At 41.8% G+C, this 22,739-nt stretch overlaps 2 protein-coding genes across 4 annotated transcripts in view; both read left to right on the top strand.

Moving 5' to 3' along the window:
- Positions 1-5,533, top strand: part of VSIG1 (V-set and immunoglobulin domain containing 1) — a 37,506-nt gene extending 31,973 nt beyond the window's left edge. Inside the window, exons 5-7 of the mRNA XM_087859394.1 lie at positions 60-179; positions 3,594-3,741; positions 4,191-5,533. Coding sequence (XP_087715520.1) covers positions 60-179; positions 3,594-3,741; positions 4,191-4,530 — 608 coding nt within the window. The 3' untranslated portion in view covers positions 4,531-5,533. The remainder of the gene's footprint in view (positions 1-59; positions 180-3,593; positions 3,742-4,190) is intronic.
- A 10,637-nt stretch (positions 5,534-16,170) lies between these two features.
- The window catches only part of ATG4A (autophagy related 4A cysteine peptidase), a 54,395-nt gene continuing 47,826 nt past the window's right edge, over positions 16,171-22,739 (top strand). The window contains exons 1-2 of one of the 3 annotated variants that reach the window (XM_045786276.2): positions 16,171-16,308; positions 18,481-18,777. In XM_045786276.2, coding sequence (XP_045642232.1) covers positions 18,525-18,777 — 253 coding nt within the window. In that variant the 5' untranslated portion in view covers positions 16,171-16,308; positions 18,481-18,524. Of the gene's footprint in view, positions 16,309-18,372; positions 18,778-19,345; positions 19,416-22,739 lie in introns of those variants that run through there. The other 2 variants (XM_045786277.2, XM_087859879.1) reach the window with 2 other exon arrangements.

Genomic DNA, 22,739 nt, shown 5'->3' with positions numbered 1-22,739 from the left:
GTGACATGATCTGTACCCCCCATAAGAGATTTCAACAGTCTATTTCCTGTTTTTGACAGACCCAGCCACTGGGACTTTGGTTATTGGAAATCTGACCAGTTTTGAACAAGGTTATTACCAGTGCACGGCTAGCAACAACCTTGGCAACAGTTCCTGTGAAATTGATCTAACTTCTTCCCGTGAGTTGATCATCTGACTTTAACGCACTTTCTCCTTAAGTCAAGTATCCTGGGCCTGCCAACCAAGTGAATTAATTAGGATCCCTGCTTAGTCCTTCCTGCCTCTCTGGCGATTTTGGTGGTTTATTTATAGGTTGATATGCTGAATTATTACCATCCTAATATCTAATGTTTACACAGTACTTAATATGTGCCATACGCTGCCTTAAAGCATTTACAAAAATTTTGTTTAACCCTCACAAAATTTCTAAAAGTAGATATTACTGCTTAATAAATAAAACAACAGCCCCACTGATAATACCAGGCTGGATTTTCTTTGTGATGCTCTTGGTGAATCCAGGGGAAACCGGCAATCTGTGTCGAACACGGAGCTCGCAGACTTTCCAGTGTTTCAGTAATTCATTAAGATCTGCCTCCAATAATAGTAGTAATAATCACACTTGTACCTACAGTCACAGTGGCTAATATTTGTGGAGCACAAATTAGGTGCCAGGCACGTGGCCAGGTGCTGTGAGCATTACCTCAGTCAATCGTCTAACCACCCTGTCTAGGAGGCACAATATATTGTTAGCCTCATTTTAACTGAAAAGGAAACTGAAACTCAAAGAGGTAAGTGACTTCAAGGTCATCCAGTTAGTGACTGGCAGAGCCAGGATGCCTTTATTTTTATTTTTTCTAAAGATTTTATTTATTTGTTAGAGAGAGGGAGGGAGCACAAGCAGGGGGAGTGGCAGGCAGAGGGAGAAGCAGGCTCCCCACTGAGCAAAGAGCCCAATGCCGGGCTCGATCCCAGGGCCCTGGGATCATGACCTGAGCCCAAGGCAGATGCTTCACCCACTGAGCCACCCAGGCATCCAGCCAGGATGCTTTAAACCACAACCTTCCAGTTCAAAGGTGCTTAATTACTAAGCATAGACTTGAGGACCTGGAGTTGTCAAACAAGGCCAGTTGGGGGCAAGCTCTCACAAGGGATATCTTGCCACACCTTTTATTTTTTTAAAGATTTTGTTTATTCAAGAGAGAGAGCATGATGGGGAAGAGGAAGGGGAAGGGACAGGGGCGGAGGAAGCAGCAGACTGCCCGCTGAGCAGGGAGCCTGCCGTGGGGCTGGATCCCAGGACCCCAGGATCATGACCTGAGCTGAAGGCAGACGCTCAACCGACTGAGCCACCCAGAGCACCCCTTGCCACACCTTTGAATGATCACTTAGTAACACTTAGGATCATGTCATCTATTCATTATTCCTAACTCACTTTGAATCTGTGACTCATACGCACCGTATCCAGGTGGCCAGTTCCCTTGGATCATTGCTCTCCTATGAAACTAAGCTTTCTTCCTTTCGCTTGTCCTGTAATCAAACATTTTCCAATTCTGGGTTGCTTCTTCAATCACCTAATTTCTATTCGAAGGTGAAGAGACGTCTTTTGGGTCTTCGTCTGTGGTCTCATCCTCCGCCTCATCCCTCGGTCATTTCTGCTGTGTATCTCTGTATCTTCCCCAATCCCGTTTTGCCTTTCCAGAAGTAGTCACGCTGTACCTGTAGAGACTCAAGAGTTGTACTTGAGTCTTGCTTCCCCTCAAATACTCTTTTTAAGTGATGTTGGCATTTGGTAGCCTGCTGGCCCGCCTGCCTGCCTTCCTTCCTCCCTCCCTTCCTGCCTGCCTGTCTCCCTCCTCCAAACCTTAACTGGATATCTACTCTATGCCAGGAACGCTCATAGGTGATGCAGATGCAGAGATTAATAAGATCTATATCTTACTTAGCTAGAGGAACAAACAGTAAAATGTGTTAAGTGCTAGAATAGCCATCTGTACAGGGTCTCCAGGACACTAAAGGAGAAACAATTAATCATGCTTATAGAACCAGGGCCAGCTGTATCAAGAAAGTGCTATTTGAGCTGGATCTTGAGAGAACTTGCAAAGCCTGTTTCTTTATCTATAAAATAGGGATGAAGGTGAAAGGCAGCTGATGGATGATGACACTACAGCAGCAGGCTTAGAAGGGCAACCAGTCCATGCTGGGGGAGGAGGATGGAGGGTTCCAGAGGGATGTCTCCAAGGGAAAAAAATCATAAGAAACCAATAGATTATCTGATGGGTTTACATCTACGGAAAGGAGTTTTAACAGTTTTGGTGGAGATTTGGGGGGTTAGTAGTAATACGTGTTTAAAAAATCGCCAAATGAGGCAATTATTAACCACAAAGACAAATTTTAATTGTACAGGAATCATAATATGGGGGCGACTGGGTGGCTCAGTCGGTTAAGCGTCTGATTCTTGATCTCGGCTCAGGTCTCAATGTCAGGGTTGTGAGTTCAAGCCCTGAGTTGGGTAAAAACCAAGAATCATAGGATGTACTATATGTTCTGCAGCTGTGAATGATACTTACATAGTCATAATCCTGTGACCTTTGATGTCACCACAACTTGTGCTCTGCCTACATCCGGAGAATCCGGGAGTGGGGTGGAGTAAGAAGGCAATCCCCACTGTTCCAGGGTAGGAAGTCATCAAAAAATGACAAACATTGGAAAATTCAAACAAGCACAATAGAAACATGGGGGCAAATAGCAGATGATTAAAGAAAAAGAGTTAAGAGTGGTTGCCTGTAGTGAATGAGACACAGAGACGGGGAGGAGCGAGGACGGGGACTGCTGCTCCTTTGCTAGAAGTCTAGTAGAACAGTGTGACTTTCCAAGTCATGCACACGGATCCCTTTAATCCTAAGAAGTTGAAAAAATGACCAGGCAACTCAACTAGCCCCTCATCTCAAAATATAAGACGTCCAGCCTTGTTTGAAGGGAGGTGGGTGGGGACGGGCCCACTGGAACTCAGGCAGGGTCTCCCAGGGACAGTGGAAGGGTGTTCAGCTGGATCATCGCCCATTCGTTGAGTTTTTCCATAGACTGATCGAATAAACCAGATGCCTGTTTATGGAAATGGGCATATCCTTTTCCAGTGGCCAGAATGCATGAGGCTCCTTGGCGAGCATGGCATCCGTGGGAGAGGTTTTTAGGGACCGACTTCACCTGTGCTCCAGTAAGCCTGGTGAAATGCCCCTGCCTCTAACAGAGGTCCTTTCTCCCGTTACCAGATTGTAGCTCTGTGGTGTTTCTTTCATTGATCAAGCAGATGCCCATTGAAGGCTCACTTCCCTCAGCCCCGTTTTGAAAGTGAGCCCCGTGCCCGCCTCCCCCAAGTTGGCATATGTCTTCTTTATGTGTTATCAGTGTGCATGGCTGAGCTCCACAGTTGAGCCAGGGCGAGTCCAACTGGCAGAGTTCTAGGGGTTTCCAGCCTATACAAGTCATCGTCCGCACCCCGTGAGGGCTCCAGATATTCCAAACTGGTCACAAATGTGCACGTGTGAGGCAGACAGTATGTTCCACTTTACCAACCAGCTGCTTGTTTCTTCCAGATCCGGAAGTTGGCATCATCGTTGGGGCGCTGGTGGGTACCCTAGTGGGTGCTGCCATTATCATCTCTGTTGTGTGCTTCGCAAGGAGCAAGGCAAAGACAAAGGGGAAGGAAAGGAAGAGAAATTCAAAAACCAGCACAGAACTCGAGTAAGATCTTACTTTGTTGTCTTTACTTGCACGCTGACGTCTGTCGGGCGTAGCTCTCTCGGCCAGCTCTTCCTCAGCGCCCTCTTTAGACCGACATAACAGAGGTGTCTTTCTGCTCCCCCTCGCTGCTTCTCTAAAAGAAGGGTGGCAGCAGCTATCAGTTCCTGACAACTGTGTGCCAGACTCTGCTCTATGCTTTATGTCTATCAACTCGTTTAACCACCTTTGGGATACTAGTTTTTCTCTCTTGGACTCTCATTCTCTTGTCGAGACCTAACCTCTCTGGTTGGGAGAGAAGACGAACGCGTGTTCTGGCGGGGAGTCAGAATATCAGACATCACAGAGGTCCTGAGCAGATTGGAACCTGTGGTCGCTGAAGCTACGGAGCCTAGGGCTCCGCATGAAATGCTGAACCCTAACTTGTTCTTCCCTGGGCCTTCTTCCTGCAGACCAATGACAAAGATAAACCAAAGCACAGACCTCGAGGCAATGCCCGCAGAACACGTTATCCAACTAGAAGCGACTCTGCCCCCTTCTGGCCATGAGAATGCCCCCGAGACCCTCCTGGGGCCAGATCACGAGCCCACCCCCGAGCCTGAGCCTGAGCCTGTCGGGGAGCCTGCCCCACAGCCTGCCCCGGGGCCAGAGGTTGGCCCCGTGCCTGAGGTTGAGATAGAGCCGGAGCCGGAGCCGGAGCCGGAGCCGGCGCCCGAGGCGGAGTCGGAGCCCGAGCCCGGGATTGTCATGGAGCCCTTGTGTGACAGGGAAAAGGGAGTGAATAAGCCATAGGCTGGTAGCCTGAGTGCAGTGTTCATCAGTGAGGGACCCATCACTGGCGTTTGGAGTTCAGTTGCCCTAACCAGTCTCCCGGCACGGCCCTGTCTTCTGACCCACCCTCTTCTGACAAGGTGCTCCTACCATCGATACAAAAATAAACAGGTCAAGATGAATGCATGGGTTCCTGCGTTACTTACACTTTTACTAACATGTACACGTAACTAATGACAAAGCAAGTGATTTCTACTTCGGTTGACGGCGTTTTGCAGCGACATCTACACTGTACTTCGGAAAATCTTATTTCTCTATTTTCAGCTACTCTGTTATATTCCGCATGCACACATGACAAGGTGGCATTCATTGGATTCAATATGATTCTTAGGACCCGTTGTCAGGCCTTCCCTAATTCATTTTCACATTGGCCATGAAGACAAGAATTGGCCAGCATTCTCTCAGAGACTGGGGGAAAATAAATCCTCAAAAATTCCAGAGGAGAATATGTAAAGGGTACATATTAAAACAAGGTCTTAAAATCAGTGCTTCATTTATCATATTAGATTTCCCAAGGAACCACCCTGCTATACAGGATCTTGAGCATAGCAAAATTTTTAAATAACCTAATTTTTCAATGCAAGATAATGTACACGCAAACAATTCCAAGTAACATTTTCCATCGCCGACTACGACATGTTGGTATCATGTGGGTGATGTACAATTTGGCTTTTAATGAGACATTAAGTTACCACCACGTCTGATGCTATCTACTTTAGAAGGGCCAGAATAGGAAACTGTTCTAAATGAACACTTAAGATCTGTTTTAGATAATCCGAACTAATTATTTAATCTGTTTCACTGTTGGATAGTCCACATTAATAGATACCATTCTTGTACAAATGCTAAATATTAACTAACATGCTAAAATGTTTCTTCCATCGATCATATTTTCCCCACATTCCACCTTGAAGAAATTTATAGGTAGACTTTTTCATTTGTGTAATCAGATTTTAAATCTTATTTTGAGGCTCAATAAATAATACTCAATAAAATCGTATTTGAATGATCCTAAGGTCAATCTTTTTTTTAAATTTTTTTATAATAATTTTTTTTTTACATTATGTTAGTCACCATACAGTACATCCCTGGTTTTTGATGTAAAGCTCGATGATTCATTAGTTGCGTATAACACCCAGTGCACCATGCAATACGTGCCCTCCTTACTACCCATCACCGGTCTATCCCATTCCCCCACCCCCCTCCCCTCTGAGGCCCTCAGTTTGTTTCCCAGAGTCCACAGTCTCTCATACTTCATTCCCCCTTCTGATTACCCCCTTCTTTATCCCTTTCTTCTCCTTAAGGTAAATCTTTTATTAACGTTATTTTGACAAATACTTCACGTACAATAAAGCACACACATTTCAAGTGTACCATTTGATGAGTTTTGACAGACATACATGCCCATGAAACCATCACAATTTAAACAGAGCATTTCCATCAATCCAAAGCGTTTCCTATGCCTGTTTGTGCAATCCCACCTTCACTCCGGCCCTAGGGACCAGTGATTTGCTTTCCATCATTAGAGATTAGCTTTGCCCTTTTCTTGACCTTTGTATAAATGCAGTCATACAGTCTGTACTTGTTTTGTCTGACTTCTTTCCAAGGTGAATCCTTTTTAAATGAAGTAATGAATCTCTAACTTATTAGATCCCGATTTTCATGTAGGGGATTTTCTTAAGCTGAGAAGCCCTTTATACAGAGAATGTACCTACACGCTAATTGAGATAGGGCCTTCATCAGTTTTAAGGTAGATTGAATTTAACATTTACACTTGTCTGGGGCCATTGAGAGAAATAACAAGCTTTTACTCAGGTATTTTCTTTGATGTGTCAATTTTCAGCCAATTGTAGGGATTTTTTGAAGCATCTATAATTCCATTCACATGAAATATATTGTTATGATACATAGAGTGTGATGGGTCCAGTAAGCAAAATGATGGTTTTAAGAATGATCTAATATTTAAAGATTAAAAACTAAACACCAGCAGTGTAAAAATCTCAATTACCAGAACACCAAAGTAGCTGGAATTCACTTTCCTCTCCCACTTCTACACTTAGAGGCAAATCAGAAGAAAAGAGACTAATATAGAACAGTCAATAGCTGTACCCCCAAATTTCTGATGGATCAGTGCTGAGCAGGAAGGAAGTCACTCCTGGTGATCTTACAGAACCCTGTCCTTATTAGCATTGTTCTGGTCAAAATACTGGTGAATAGTTGGATTTAGTGGTTTTCAACTTTTGAGGTCATGGATCACCTTGAAAATCTGTCGAAAACTCTGGACCCCTCTCCATTAGAACACTTATATACACAAAGTGTCATGTACAGTTTTAGGTAAATTACAGACTCCCTGAATCCAAGATTAAGAACTAGTGACCTAGATAAAAACACAGAAGGGACACTTAACAAATGTGTGGATGCCTTCCTCCTGGGGAGAACAATTACTATGTTGTATGACTCAGGACAATCTCGAGAGCCTGGAAGCTGAGCTGAAATCAAACAGGAATGGAGGGGAAAGTCCAGATTTAAAAATATAGAGTACATGTTGCCCATGCAGAAACCTTAGCTGGGCAAGGCTGGGAAGGCGAGGTTACTCTGAAGTGGTATCTTTGGATCTCTCCTTTCAGTGCCCTTCCTGGCCATCTGGCGCCTTATTTTCCAAACACCCAGGATTCTCATGCACCTACCAGCTCAGTGACCCACTCAGCTCTGCAGCCCTCAGGCAGAATTCATTGCTCAGGACCTACCTCTACCCTTGGCACCACTTTATTTTCTACAGATTTTATTTATTTATTTGAGAGAGAGAGAGAGAGAACACACTGAGTGGGGGGGGAGGGGCAGAGGGAGAGAATCTTCAAGCAGACTTCCCGCTGAGCGCAGAGCCCATTGTGGGGCTCGATCTCAGGACTCTGAGCTCATGACCTGAGCCAAAATAAAGAGCTGGACACTCAACTGACTGGGCCCCATTTTAAAAAGCAGCTGTTCTGTGACCTGTTCTTGTCTAGTGACCACGATCTTTTATCATCCGGTGATGATTTTTGGATTGATAATGAGCTAGCTCTCTTTTGAGTATTTACCTTTTGAACGGGGACTCTGGAACACAGGGGATTCCTTAATCCAGAGTCTAAATGGTGGAATTTCAAGCACTGGAACAATCCGGAGGGGAGCTATTTCTGGAAAAAGGAACCTTCTTGCATCAAACCATGTGGGTTATCATCTACTCTACCTACTTGTAAGGCCACTCGGGCTGAGTGCAAGTTTCATCTCGGTCTCCTCAGTCTTCTATTAGCATATCCATAATACACCATGTATTTGTTTGTGATAAATCCTGAGACCCTGTAAAATATGAAATCGTAACAAAATTTTCACTAAAGTTTACTTGGGCAGGAAAACGGGCTCATGTTAAAGAGCTTTCCAACAAGCAAAGGTGGATCAGAAAATAAGTAATGGAATGGGTCATTACCCACACATTCTGATTACACTTCGATTATTTCAGCATAATTCTCATTCAGAGAGGGTACCATCAGATTTATTTTGCCGTAGAGAGTTAAAATTTAAGTGGGTGTTCCCCAAAGCAGCCTTGGGTTTCTTTTTTTTTTTTTTAAACTTAATCAACACTGTTTATTCACTTTTATTGAAAAGATAACATTTTAAATTTTTCTGGAAAAAAAGAGGAAAAAAAACCTAGAATGCCATCTTCTTAAGTCAACCACTACCTTCATTTTAGCATAGTTACTTTCAGTCCTCAATTACGTACAAACTTAATTTCTGGCGATATAATCAAAATGCATATTCAATTTCAAACATAAGCTCTAGAACAAATCGAAAGAGAGATAAATAAATGAAAGTTTTCAAAAGCAAGCTTGCTTTCTTGCTCTTTCTTTCCTCTTTCTTTTTATATATATATATATTTTTTTATAATAATATTTTTTATTATATTACGTTAGTCACCATACAGTACATCCCTGGTTTCCGACATAAGGCTCGATGATTCATTAGTTGCGTATAACACCCAGTGCACCATGCAATACGTGCCCTCCTTACTACCCATCACCGGTCTATCCCATCCCCCCACCCCCCTCCCCTCTGAAGCCTTGGGTTTCTTAACCATTCACTTCTCGCTATGCCAAAAGATTTCCAGGAACTTGCCTCATCTCTTTGTTTCTGCACTTAGCAACTAGGATATGCTAAAATCAACAGAACAGCTTTTTGGCTGTAGGTCCTTATTCTACCTCAAATTCATCTGTTTATTCAGTCATCCACCGGCTATTTTAATGGACTGAACGGCTACTATGAACCAGGTACTGTGGCAGGTGCTACGATGATGAGCAGAATCAGAGCTAGCTCTTGTTCCCGAGGAGTCTACAGCCTTGCTAAATGGGACAAGTTCTTGCCTGTTATCAACAGTAGTGTGCTGACAGCAGGCAAGAAAGGCTGGAATTTGTACTGCACGGGAGAGGGCCTCCAAATTACAGGGGTCTATGAGGAAAAGGGACTAAAACATAGTGATTCTTGACCAGTAGCTAAGAAGTCATGTACACTGATATCTCCAATGGCCTTCAGAGTACCAGGTGACCTCTGCCTCCAATACACACTGGGAAGTTAGTATTTGCAGCTTTTACCCTGGAACTTTGTGTAACTTGGGCTTGATGTGCTTTCACTAAGAAAAGCTAGAAGAGCTACGAGGGAGCTTTGAGAGAATAGCACTCGACCTTCTTCAACTGCAGCATACCCGAGGGTCATAACACACACAGTGGCCCACGCCTGGCTATGATGGGGTGGAGGGGGGAGATAGTAAGAGAGTTACCTTCTTAGTTGGGGAGACAGGAAGGGGTAAACATGGTTTAAAATTTGGATCATTCCTACGTATCCCCACCCAATGCCCGGAAGAGACTCCCTGAGTGACAGAGAAAATAACCTGCCTGAGATTATACCAAATCAACTAGATCTCAGTGTAATGCTCTTTCAACAGCAACAAATTAATTTCAATGAAACAAACCCAAAGTTGTAGTAATAAAAGATTGTTTTACGATGTCTATGGGCTGGAAACAGGTTAGAGGGTCTCATGAAAGGTTCAATCCAGTCAATGATCAATAATCTTGTCTTTGAAGCTTTGGTTTCCACAAGAAAAAACAAAACAAAGACTTAGGGGATGTTAACGAAGGTTCCAGGAAACCAAAAACAAACCACCAAAGTAAAGAAAAGCAGGCAGGGAAGGCGGAAGGCGTGGGGTGTGGGGGAGGGGGAAGGTGCTACAACTCTCAGGTTATTATCAAAATGCCACAGTGCTTTGCATTTGGTCCAGTTTTTGACTAGGGGCAGACAGAAAATGGACCAGGATCCAGGAAAGCTAGATTCCTCTGGCTCTGGGTGTTTTTCCAACTGTAAGATGGAGATGATTTTTTTCCTTCTTAAAGGCTTCAGTGGAGAATGGCTTATAAATATTTATAAATGATATAGCGTGGTAGAACTATACTGTTGTATAACCACATCCTCCTGATAATTGGTCCAATATTCTTTTTTCTCTTGACCAGAGAGATCCTTAACCTTTTGGGGAGTCACAGATCCCTCTGAGAGTCTGGTGAAAGCTACAGAACCCTTTTCCCAGAAAAATGTGCATACAATTTTCTGCAATTTCAGGCAGTCAGAACTGTGAAGCTGGAGCCATAGAACCCAAAGTCAAGAGCCCCCACACGGTATCACACCTGCCCACAGACTGACCTGGGGGCTTGACAGTGTAATACGTTATGGAAACAGAAAGTAGCAGACAGCCGTCGTGACTTCACTGTAGTTGATGCAGTTAAGAAATGGGGAAATCAGAGTTAAACTGCGAAGTCAAAGATTATGAAGTAAAATGCTGATTTACCCTGAGTATCACAGAAACTCAAACTGTGGATTCCCTCCAACAGATACTTACACTTTTTTTCCCCCACTGTTCCTATTAACCTGCATCTTTCAGCTTAAATTCAGTTAAGCTTTACAACTGAAATTCTCATCTTTCTTGAGTTCATTTGGAAGCAACTGTAAAACCTGCTAACCTTGAATCAGCTTCATCTCTACTGGGTTCCTATATGAACAGATAATCTGATCAGTACCCAGGGCCATCAATATCCTTATAATATATAGTTCATATTTATAAAATGCCAATAGCCTACAAATTAACTGAGGCTTGGTTCCATCTGTTTCTTTTTTTTTAAGATTATTTATTTGACAGAGAGAGACAGAGCCAGTGAGAGAGGGAGCACAAGCAGGGGGGAGTGGGAGAGGAAGAAGCAGGCTCCCAGCGGAGGAGCCCGATGTGGGGCTTGATCCCAGGACTCCGGGATCATGCCCTAGCCGAAGGCAGACGCTTAACGACTGAGCCACCCAGGCCCCCCATCTGTTTCTTATTAAAGAACTAGGACCAGTTTTCTTTCACACTCACAAAGCCGATTACCTCAGACACTAAAGTCAGTGTTTGTGAGAGTTAAATGCCTTCAGACCTAACAGGCCCGATTAGATTAGATACGACTTTACTCTCTGTTCACTGCTAAAAACCACTGGAAAGAAATTATTTCCCCTCTCATCAATTCCACCCCTGGCATTCAATGGACAAACATTTCGTTGCATAAGAAATGCTTCCTTGATTACTACTTGTGAAGATCAGCACTCCAAATATTTATGTAAAGGCTTTTTATATTACCAACCACACCGCTCGTGTTTGCAGAACTCCTCTCAGCTGCTGGCCGTGAAGTCTCTGACCCACAATTAATGCAAGTTTGTGGGCTCACTAGGATCACTTATTTCAAGCAATATTTGCAGCATGAGATTCAAATTTAAAAAAATAATTTGTGGAGTCACTTGGAGTTCATTAGATTTTATGACCAGCAATCATTTACGTTGTTTCCCTAAATTGAGATCAAGGTTACACTTATTTTCTTTTGCTCTGCATTTAATTAGCAGTTCAGAAGATTACTATTTTTAAAGATTTCAGCTGCAGCTCAAGCTTCGCTAATTTTATTGACTTCAGAGCTAGCAAAAACAGAAATGTCTTTTTGAAGGACTTTGAGGCTTACATGGGGTGTCTCACTGATTTGAAAGACAAACTGCGAGATTCTCTCAACATTTTATTTTTTGTTTCCGAAATACAAATCAAAATACATTTTTGTTACATATCACATTAACGAGTTTGACATTTCTTCCCAATACAGGATGACTTAATATAGGTACTTTAAAACTTCTGTTTTAAAAACAATACATTTTATTTTGGAGGGAAAGAGCCCATTAAAAAGACACACGGGTACACAGGCTCTTATTTTTCATTATTTTAGTGTTTAGGAATTTTGGACTTGGATAGCATGCCCTCCAATTGAAAATTTGGTCCTTTAAAATATATACATATTCCCCCATAACAAAAATAAAATTGAAGTGTATTGTTGAGAAAACAGAAATTTTTGGTATAGGCTTCTGAGTGAGCTTGAGAGACAAGTTAGGATGCGTTTCAACTGGACAGTGGAACATTCGTGAACCTACTTAGAAATACGTGACAGAACAAACGGCCTGGTGTTATCAGGGTTGTTCTGCCTCAGAGGGCAGGGTGCTACAGACTCACCATAGCCACAGAACCAACTAACTCAAAATTAACCCAGATTCGGTATGGAATAATATATAACAAGAGCAGAACAGTCTCAACAGTTATTCAACGCCCGGCAAGTGAGTTTTAAGCTTAGAACAAAGACCTCGGCAGGAACAATATTCAACACGTTTATAAGACTTTGAAGACGAAAACTCTTCATCGCTCACGGGCGATGGCTTGTGCACAAGGACATGAGTTTCCAGGACGCTGGGGACAGCCACAAAACACACACAGGAAGAACACATCCAAGCTGCTTAACCTTCCACCATTCTCTTGAGTATTAAACCCAGACCACCTTTGGCCACTTGCAGGGGTGTCTTTTCTTCTTTATTCTCGATGTAAATACTTGCTCCTTGGGACACCAGCAGTTTTGCTTCTTCCACTCTCTCCTCGTCACACGCTAAGTGTCTGAAATTGAGGACCACAAAGACGGATTACTCCCTACCGAGGCCACGTAATGATGGAGAGTTCCTGATAGGTGGTCTGGACTGCGTATTACCAGGTGGTATCATATTAGAATATTTAATCAGGAAAGGAAGATCGATTTGCATGGGAAAGACTGTTCGGGAGCTAAAATTCCATGCAACAGCCTTATGGTACCAGGTCATAAATTGTAATTCTGGACACACGACAGTCAAAGAAGGGATCTAAATGCCAGCCAAGAACAGCTTCCATATTTTAGGGAGATTAGAGTCGTCTGCCCCAAAGGCACCCAATACGTTGGGGCTATGATCTAGACAAGTCCCAACTCATAATCTGCTAATAGCAATTTGTGTGGCTGAAATTTTGGAAGAGCAATTTAAAAGGTGTCATCTCATCTGATCCTTACATCCACCTGGTAAGTTAACATGGTGGTAATTATCACCACTTTACAGTTGAAATCGTGGCAGAGGTTGAAGTCCTTCCCTATGTTGACACGGGAAACCTCATCAGGCGCTACGGTTTATCAGGCAGGGTATTAGGCACTCTACCTGTCATTTTTATCTAAGCCTCACAACAATCTAGGGAGGAAGGAATTATTATCCTCCTATTACAGATGCGGCAATTAAGGCTCAGGAAGGTTCAGTTACTTCTCCAAGTTACTTAATGTAAGTATTTAATATAGTTGGTTAAATGACTGAGTTTGAAATGAGTAAACAGCATCTAGTTATCCCTAAATCCTAGGCTTTTCCCGGAGCCTGTCCTGCCTGACTCCTAGGTTTACTTCCTTGTTACGGAGAAAAGAGCTAGAATGTGTAAATCTTTCTAAACAGTCACTCAGGACTAAAGAAAAGATTCTTAAAATTAAGAGTTAAGAAAACAATACTTGAAAAAGACTGAATCTCACTTTAGACTAAAAAGGAGACTCAGAATTTCTGGTTCAAAAAAGTCACCACTCACTAAGGAAGAAAAGTGGCCACGTACTGCAGAAAAAAAATACCAAAGCAGAGGATGGCCTCAGGTAACAGGTGTGAATCAATTCCAGATGGGTCTGAGTTAAATGAAGAATGGTAACTCTCAACTGAAACCAATGCAATGTTTTTTTTTAAAGCCTACAGTAAAATACAGGTAAATATTTAACTAATTTAACTAATTTCAGGGTGAGAAAGGACTTTCCAGTCACGAGGGAAGATGAATAGGTCTGACTACTTAGAAGCTGAAAAACTTCTGTTCTCTAAAAAAAAAAATAATGAACATGAAAAGACAAACTGGGAAAAACAGTTTTGACTAACACAGCAAGTTAATATTTTTAGCACAAGTCGAGGGCACTTAAAAAAAATCATAAGAAACAAATTAATTCCCCGAAAGCAGAGAAAGGGACACACAAAAGGTTATAATTTAGAGAAGAAATCTAATTAGTTGTAGGCATTAAAAGATGTTGCACTTTGCTGATAATAAAAAATGCAAATGACAACTTTGAAATACCACGTCTGATATAACAGAAGGCTATCTTCAGTGTCGGTGAGGGGGTAACAGGTACTCTCAAACCTGCTGTCGGGCGGGTACGATGATACAACTCCTCTGGAAGCAATGTGGCAATATACAGCAATAGTCTCAAAACGTGCGTATTTGCTGTCTTGGCAGTCCTACTTCTAGGAGTCTATACTCAGGTAATGATCAACAGTATGGCCAAAGATTTTTATATAAACTTGGTCAATGCAGCATGATTTATATTCATGGAAAACTCAAAAAAGCTTAAACATACAGTCAGAGGAATGATTAAATTCTGACACATCCATAAAATGGAATTGTATATAGCCATTCAAAAACGTTTTAAAAACGTTTAATAGAAAAAAATATTTAATAACATTGGAAAATGCTCACAACATACTAGGAGGGTTAAAGGAACAGGATATAATTACATACATAGTATGATCCCAATTTTGCCAAAAAAAATTTAATATGCCTATTTGCATACAAAGAATGGGAGGAAATATACGAAAAGTACATAGGCAATTTTAACTTTTATCCTTATGCTTTCGTGTGCTTCCAAATTTTTTGTCATACACATATGTATTACGGTTATAAGCAGAATAAAAAAAAAAGAAACGGCGTGTGAGAATTAGTGCAAGCAGGCTAATGTCAAGGAGAGCACAAATGACTGCTACTTGTCACTTACAGAGGAGTGTTACCCTCAGTGTCTTGGATATTTGTGGATGCTTTGTAGTACAGAAGGATATGAATCATCTTCAAGTTACCCTTGGCTGCCGCCCGGTGCATTGCTGTGGCCTCATAATGGTCCTTAGCATCTGGATTAGCCCCGCCTTCCAGTAACATGACAGCGATCTGGAACCCCGGGGAAGAAAACAATGCAGACGTCTAGTTGTGTTCGTGTACAGGTTCAGAACTCAAGAGCAGCAGCCCAGGAATGGGAGCCTACCTCGTGCCTGTTTTTGGAAGCTGCGTAATGTAGGGGGGTACAGCCATTTTGGTTGACAGCATTCACTTGAGCACCTTTACCCAGAAGGGCTTTTACAATCTCATCCCGGCCGGCAGAAGCAGCAATATGAAGAGGAGACCAACCTGCCTATGAAAGAGGTAGGCAGTACAAAAACCAGGGGCAGGGAAAAGGCACAGGGATTAATATTGACATGTAGGTAGGCTTTACAAAGAGCTGTGTGTGAATGGTTTAAAAAAAATAACCTTCTTTTCCCCTCATTAAACACTGCAGAAAATTTGGAGAGAAGATGTATACAGAAGGTATACCAAACCACCCACCATCCCATAACACAGAAATAATGACATAGGAGTAATTCTAATGTGTTTTCCAATTGGGATTATAGGATACGAAGCTCTGTCACATTTCCCACAACGTCCACTTCTTGTCTTGTTCTGAGAATTTTCTATGTCCTTCTTTGGATTCTTGACTTTATTGGTTACATATTATTTTATTAATATGGCTATTCCTACTGTACTCAACCAATTCTACACTGAATTGTTTTTATTTCTTTGCTATTATAAATACTCTTTCAGTGAGAATCCCTGAAAAGGAATCTTTGCCTACAAAACACTTCCACCCTTATTCATCACCAAGTTTTACCTTAATATAACCAATACATTATAATAAATCTCTGTATAACAACATCAAAAGGATATCCAGGCCCTGAGTATTCAGGCAATGCTCACATACAAAAAAGCTTTCCAACATAATAAAAAAGGATTTGTAGTCTTGTAGCCTTAATCTGCACGTTAACCTTAAACTTTGGGGTATGACTAGCGGAACCAACATTCTAAAATAATGCACCCACTAGACCTGTGTGAGGTCACTGGGGCCCTGGTGTAACTAACTGCCTTGTCATAAAGGTTACAATTTTGTTTGTGAGCTTGATATTCAGTCCTCAGTAAAAACCAGTCTGGAGTCTAAAGATAACCGGGCCTTTATCAACTCTGCCTAGGACTCACATCATCTTTATCGTTCACTGGCACTCCAAGTTGCAGCAAGAATTCCACAATTTCTGTATGTCCGGCTGAGCACGCCCAGTGCAACGCGGTTCTACTGTCCTGCACGGGAAACAGAGAAGTGAGATGATCAACATTCTTGAAGAGAAATAGAAGAAGGAGGGCAAGAAAGCAGAAAAAGATTAATATTGGGGCCAGCGAGCCTATAGTTTGGAAACAAGAAATGGAGAGCACGGGATCCTCGGGTAGGTAACCTTACACCATATTACTTACTGTTCTAAGAGAGACCAAGGTTTCAGTAACATGGGGGAGAACCCATCGATGAATGTAATTCTGGGCAGAATACGGCCACGAAAGTAGTCGAGCACGAGACTGATTTCACTGCTTTGGCAGAAACAGAGCTTTGGCTATTTACTATGACAGTATTTTTGTACAGTTATGCCAGGCACTCTGCTAGGAGTTTTGCAGTCATTGTCTCATTTAATCTCCATGATCCTGCACAGTGGACATTATCCCCATTATCCACATGAGGAAACTAACACTCTTCAGGGTAAGCAACTTGTTCAAGGTCACACAGCTAGTAAATGGTGAAGCTGGGCCACAAACCCCTGTCTGACATTGAAATTTCAAGATGCTCTGGAAAGAACGAAAGAATCATATGGGAAAGAAGTGTTCATAAAACTAGTTGAGATTATCTATGTATTCATTTAAAAAACATATCATACACAAAATCAGATAGCAACATTACTTTAAAAAGTTAATAAGCTAGGAGTGAGTTGTGTTTCTCAAAGGGGATTTCTTTTTTTTAGTGACAGCTGTACTTTTTAGCTCTATGGAGAAGGAAGTGGTATTTTAAACTTTGTTAGAAAAGAATTTCAAACACATAAAAATAGAATATAACAGAAACCTATATGCCTATCACCTAGATTTAATATTTTGCCATATTTGCCTCACTTCGCTTCCCCGATGAGGTTTTTAAAAACAAATATCATGATTTTTCATCCCTAAATATTTCAGTATCTAAACAATAAGGATGCTGTCTTACATAGCTATGAGGCTGTTATCACACCTATCAAAATTAACACTAGCTCCTTTATAACGTGTAAAACCCAGTTGATATTCAGATTTCCCCAGTTGTCCCCCCAAATATTTTTTAATAGTTGGCTTGTTTCAATCAGGCTCCATACAAGGCCCATAATTTGCATATGATCCTTGGTTCTTAAGTGTCCTGACCTGGAATAGCTTCCTTCTTTTTCATTCCATTGACTTGATGAAGAATAGATTATTAAATCTCAATTTGACATTACTAACTTAAATTTCAAGTATTAAATATTACCAGACCACCATGAAACTAAATCAGGTAAAGGTAAAGCCATTTTCAGGTTGAGCAATAAAGTTCCAGAAGTCAGTCTCCTGACTTCTACTCTTCCCAAAGCCACGAAATGGAGATCTGTAAATCCCCGACACTGTATTGCTTAGTGCTTAGCATCGTACCTGTCATACAGAATGCAATCTATAAATATTTGTTGGCTTGCTGAGGTCACCGTGAATCTTTCTAGAAACTCGGGGTGAAAGCACGAGGGCCCTTTGAGCAGAAGAGCAGAAACACTTCCCAAAGTCCATTCACTTTTGTTCTGCCTCTGCCTAGGAATGCCCGTTCACTCCCCCAGGAAAATCCCACTCATCGTTCAAGATCTAACCGACCTTCCCTCCTTTGCAAAACCTTTTCAATTATCATAACATTCACTCTTCAGAGGGAGATTAAATCAGGTTCTGCCATTCTGTGTTCTCAAAGCACCACGTAAACGTCTCTCCAGAGCAGTCACAATTTGTTACCGCACGTCTGATTTGGGGTTACTTTATTAACGTCTGCTTCTTCCACTCGACTGTATCCCCAGCTCCCAGCAAACTTCCTGGCACAGAATTGGCGTTCGGTTACACGTATTTCATGGAATACAACTAGTAAAAAGTAAAGAAACCCATTAAAAAAAAAAAAAAAGCTTTCCTCCACGGGTTACTCAAAGATGGGGCATTTCTGAGAAACGCGGTAAACGTCCTAGAAATATCCAATATTCAGCGAGCTAAGCACCGCCCCCCCCCAAATATTTGAGGTTTGCGGGGCTAGCTCCTGCCGCCCCATTCCGAGTCCTGAGGTGACCCGGGCTAGGGATGGGGCGGCGGGGGCGGGGATCTGACCCTTATGGAACCGGCCTCCCTTGGGCCAGGCCAGGCAGCCACGTTGGGCCTCGTCGATGCCGCCGCCTCCGGAGAGGCCCCAGCGCTGCTTTACCTGGTCAGTCCTAGTAGCCAGGGATTTATCGGCCAGGATCCTCTCCTTCAACTCCTCCAGCTTCCCGCTGTAGGCCAGGTTGCATACCATTAGGTTAGACACACACCCCTCCATTTCTCTTTCCCAGGATCTCCGTGAAGCGCGACCCACGACGGCCTCACGTAGCCAGCTATGACTGCCAATCAAAAGAGCCGGCAGAGTTCCACCAATCACTGGTCTTCCTCGTTCCTTCGCTTCTTTCCCACCCCGGGGCGCCTCTGGGAGTTGCAGTTCGAGCGCAGTTCCGGGCGGGGAGGTGCCTTTGACGCGCTCACGGACTCTGCCCATAGCAGCGCGGAACTACAGGTCCCAGGGTCCCTTGCGGCCGCCGTAGTCAAGTGGCCGGTGGAATTGGCCCAGGATGACAGCTGGAGAATGGAGTCAGGTACGGGGAGCGGCTTCGTGTGGAACCGGGGTGGGTGGTCGCTGTTGCGCCATTGAGTCGGCCACGAGAAACGGGTGCGGGGTCCTGGCAAGAGAGTTATGGGAGCCTGAAGGTCCTGTCCCACAGGGGCCCTGACCTGCAGTGGCAGGCGGAAGGGACAACAGTAGGAGCTGAGGACTACCTCCTGGGCTCGTGCGGGTGGCTGCGGCTACCCTCCCCCTCCCCGCCGCCGCCAAAGGAGTGGAAAGAAGTAGGGGTTAATTATTCTGACATCTCGGCGGAGTGGCATCAGGGCAGAATTCTGTCACAGCAGCGATAGCATATGACTCCATAGTAAGGTGATGTGCCAGGGTGATGCCAAAGGCAGGGTGTGAGGCCATAGGAGCCACTTGATATCTAATTGACCTCGGTGAGTCCATGGCCTGGTGACATCACAACTTCATGAGAGTCATCTTGATACTGTGGTATGGTGTTGGTCCTTTAATGTCACTGGTAATAACGATGACATCGAGGCTTTGCTAGAAATATTAAGCTAATAGTGTTTCTATTTATGGAAATCCCAAATAGTGCCATAGCAGAAGAGATGCAAAGCTTATCCTTTATAGGACATATCCAGGAGGGCATTATGCCAAAACTAGGTAATGATAAGAATACACTCAAGAAAGAGACTGATTATGTTTATATTTATCCTGTAATGGTGTAGAACAGAGCTTGGCAAACTTTCTGTGAAGCGCCAGATAGTAAATACTTTAGGTGTTAACAGGCCAAAAGGCAAAATTGCGGATAATTTGTAGGCATTTATAGAACAAGAGAAAAAACAAATTTCAACAAATGTTTATTGATGAAATCCAAAATACAACAATAGTTGAGTACTTTTTTTGTTATACAGGCCTACTGATAGAAATAATGGAATTCTTTTGAGGGGATAACATTTTATTTAACTGGGGCTCACAGAGTTCCCCATCTTAAAAATCATGTCAAGTGTTCATCTGTTAGTGCTGGTCTGTAATGAGATTTTCTTATTTCATCTTTGTAAAAGTCTTTTCACAATGATAGGTACTGCCAAATTCTGGTATCAACCCACAAACATATTCTTGTTAATTTTTATTGAATTTTTAAAATTTCAGAAGAGCATTAGCTTTATAGAAAAGTTGCAAAGGTAGTACAAAATTCCTGTGTACCCTTCACCCAGTTTCCTTTACTGTTCTTTTCCTGTTTTTAACAGCTTTATTGAGATGTATTTTACGTACCATAAAATCCACTCACTTCAAATGTATAATTAAATGATTTTTAGTAACTTTACTATGCGGTGCAGCCATCACCATAATCAGTCTTAGAACATTTTCACTCCCCCAGTAAGATCCTTCATGTTCATTTATCGTTAATCCTTGTTCCCACTCCCAGCCCCACGTAATGACTAATCTACCTTCTGTCTCTATAAATTTGCCTATTCTTGACATTTCATCTAAATAAAATCTTACAATATGTGGTCTTCTGTGCCTGGCTTCTTTCACTTAGCATGATATTTTTAAGGTTCATCCATACTGTAGCATGTATCAGTACTTTGTTCATTTTTATTGCCAAATAGTATTCTGTTTTATGGATACAACACACTTTTTCTGTCTACTCACTAGTGGATAGGGTGTTTCCAATTATTGGCTATTACTGGTAATTTTAGTTTCTAAGAACATTTGTGTACAAGTCTCCCCGTGGACCTATGTTTTCATTACTTATTGGTAGATACCTAAGGGTGGAATTACTGGAACATATGGCAAATTTATGTTTAACTTTTTATGAAACTGCAAAACTGTTTTCCAAAGTGGCAGCACTATTTTGCTTTTCCACCAGCAATGTAGGAGGGTGTCTGTTTCTCCAAATCCTCGCCAACATTTGTTGTCTTTTTATCATAGCCATTCTAAATGGGTGTGAAATGATAACTCATTGTGGTTACAATTTGTATTTCCCTAACGACTAATGATGAGCACCGTCTTGTGTGCTTATCGGCCAGTTGTGTATCTTCTTTGGTGAAGTGTCTGTTCACATATTTTTCCCGTTTTTGAATTGAGTTATTATCTTTATTGTCTTTTTATTGTTGAGTTGTAAGAATTGTTTATACATTCTAGATACAAGTCCTTGACAGATATATGATATGTGGATATTTTCTACTAGTCTTTTGCTTGCCTTTTCATTTTCTTAATGGTGTCATTTGAAGTGCAAAGGTTTTGAATTTTGATGAGGTCCAATTACTAATTTTTTCTTTTGTCAACCATGCTTTTGGCTTTTTACATTTTTAAGTGTACAGTTTATTATTAATGTTATTTTAGAGTTGTGTAACTATCAACACAACCTTATTTAAAAGATTTCCATCACCCTGGAAAGAAATCTTGTGCCCATTTTCAGTCACTCCTTATTGCTACTCCCAGCCTTGGGCAACCACTAATCTATTTTCTGTTTCCATGGATTTTCATTTTCTTGGCTTTCATACAAACAGAAAGACACAATATGCAGTGTCTGTCTTCTTTCACGTAGCATGTTTTTTTGACCTTTATCCAAATTCTACAATGTATCAGTACTTTGTTCCTTTTTATAGCTGAATAATATTCTATTGTATGGCTATACAATATTTTATTTATCTGTTCATCAGTTGATGGGAATTTGGGTGGTTTCCACCTTTTGGTTGTTATGAATAACACTCCCATAAACATTCATGTGCAAGTTTCTGTGCAGACATGTGTTTTCATTTCTCTTGGTACATATCTAGGAGTAGAATTGCTAGGCCGCACAGCAGCTCTGTTTAACTTTGTGCAGAACTGCCAAACTGTTTTCTACAGCAACTGCACCATTTTACATTTCCATCAGCAATGTGAGGGCTTCAGTTTCTCCGTCTCTTTACCAACACTTGTTAATGTCTGTCTTTTTTATTATAGCCATTCTAGTGGGTGTGAAGTGGTGTATCATTGTGATTTTGTTGTTCTGACTTGTTATGGGAAGTATATGAAGCGTGTTGACATTACTTTTGGCTCAAACAGTGGTAGTTGTTGAAATGACTTTTCTACAATGTAAGTTTCACAAAGAAGCCCTGTTTTGCCTTGTTATTTTAGATTAAATTAACTAAGAAACATTATCAAGTCTGCAGTGAAAGCTCATTTCCAGAGCCATTCAGTGTTTGATAAGAATGGCTGAGGGCAGTTTGTCCAACAGTTTAAAAATGTAAAAATCCTTCCTACTTTGTTTCCCAGACGAAAAACATGAGTGGACTTAATTTGGCCTGCCAGATGCGGTTTGCTTATGGCAGGTGTAGAGTGAGTGTCCTGTATGTAGTAGGCCAATGAAGATCTTGTTGATTACAGAGATACAGCAGGCTGGTTGTGTGGTATTCACAAAGGATTGAATATAGTAACATTTTACCTTAATAATATCAAGGAATTGGATTTGATTGCTAAGAACAGCTGGAAAAATAATTCTAAGTACCTCTCCTACTGAGTGACTTATTTGGGTTATGTTCTTTTATAGATGCTGTCTTGTACTTTTATTTTATTTGTTTTTATTTAATTAATTTATCTTTTAAAATTTATTTTATTTTTTCTTTTGATACCACATGGCAATTAACTTTCCATTCTGAGTCCCTTGAGGCTACGGGTAAGGTAACCCTTGACTTTTTGAAGGCTGAAAGACAAACAGATCTATAAGGGAGAAGATTTCTTTTGTCTCTGGCCCCAAGTTATGGAGGAACAAGGTGGTGACTGTTTATCTATCAAGAGTCAAAGGAGGCTCCTATTAGGGACTGACTCCCTTGCTGCTCATATGATTGTTTTCTGTTCCCTTTTCTGCATGGTCACCTAGATTGTAGGTCCTAGAACAAGCCAGATTCATCTTCTGGACTTAATTAGGCTAAGAATAACTAACGTTAATCGATCACCTGTGTCAGATACTGGTCTTATATCTCATTTGATCCTTCACAA

Source organism: Ursus americanus, chromosome X (genome assembly GCF_024610735.1).
Source record: "Ursus americanus isolate L20-20 chromosome X, mUrsAme1.1.p, whole genome shotgun sequence".
Classification (NCBI taxonomy): domain Eukaryota; kingdom Metazoa; phylum Chordata; class Mammalia; order Carnivora; family Ursidae; genus Ursus; species Ursus americanus.
Note: the sequence above shows the minus strand (reverse complement) of the source record. Positions and strands in the feature narration are given on the sequence as shown.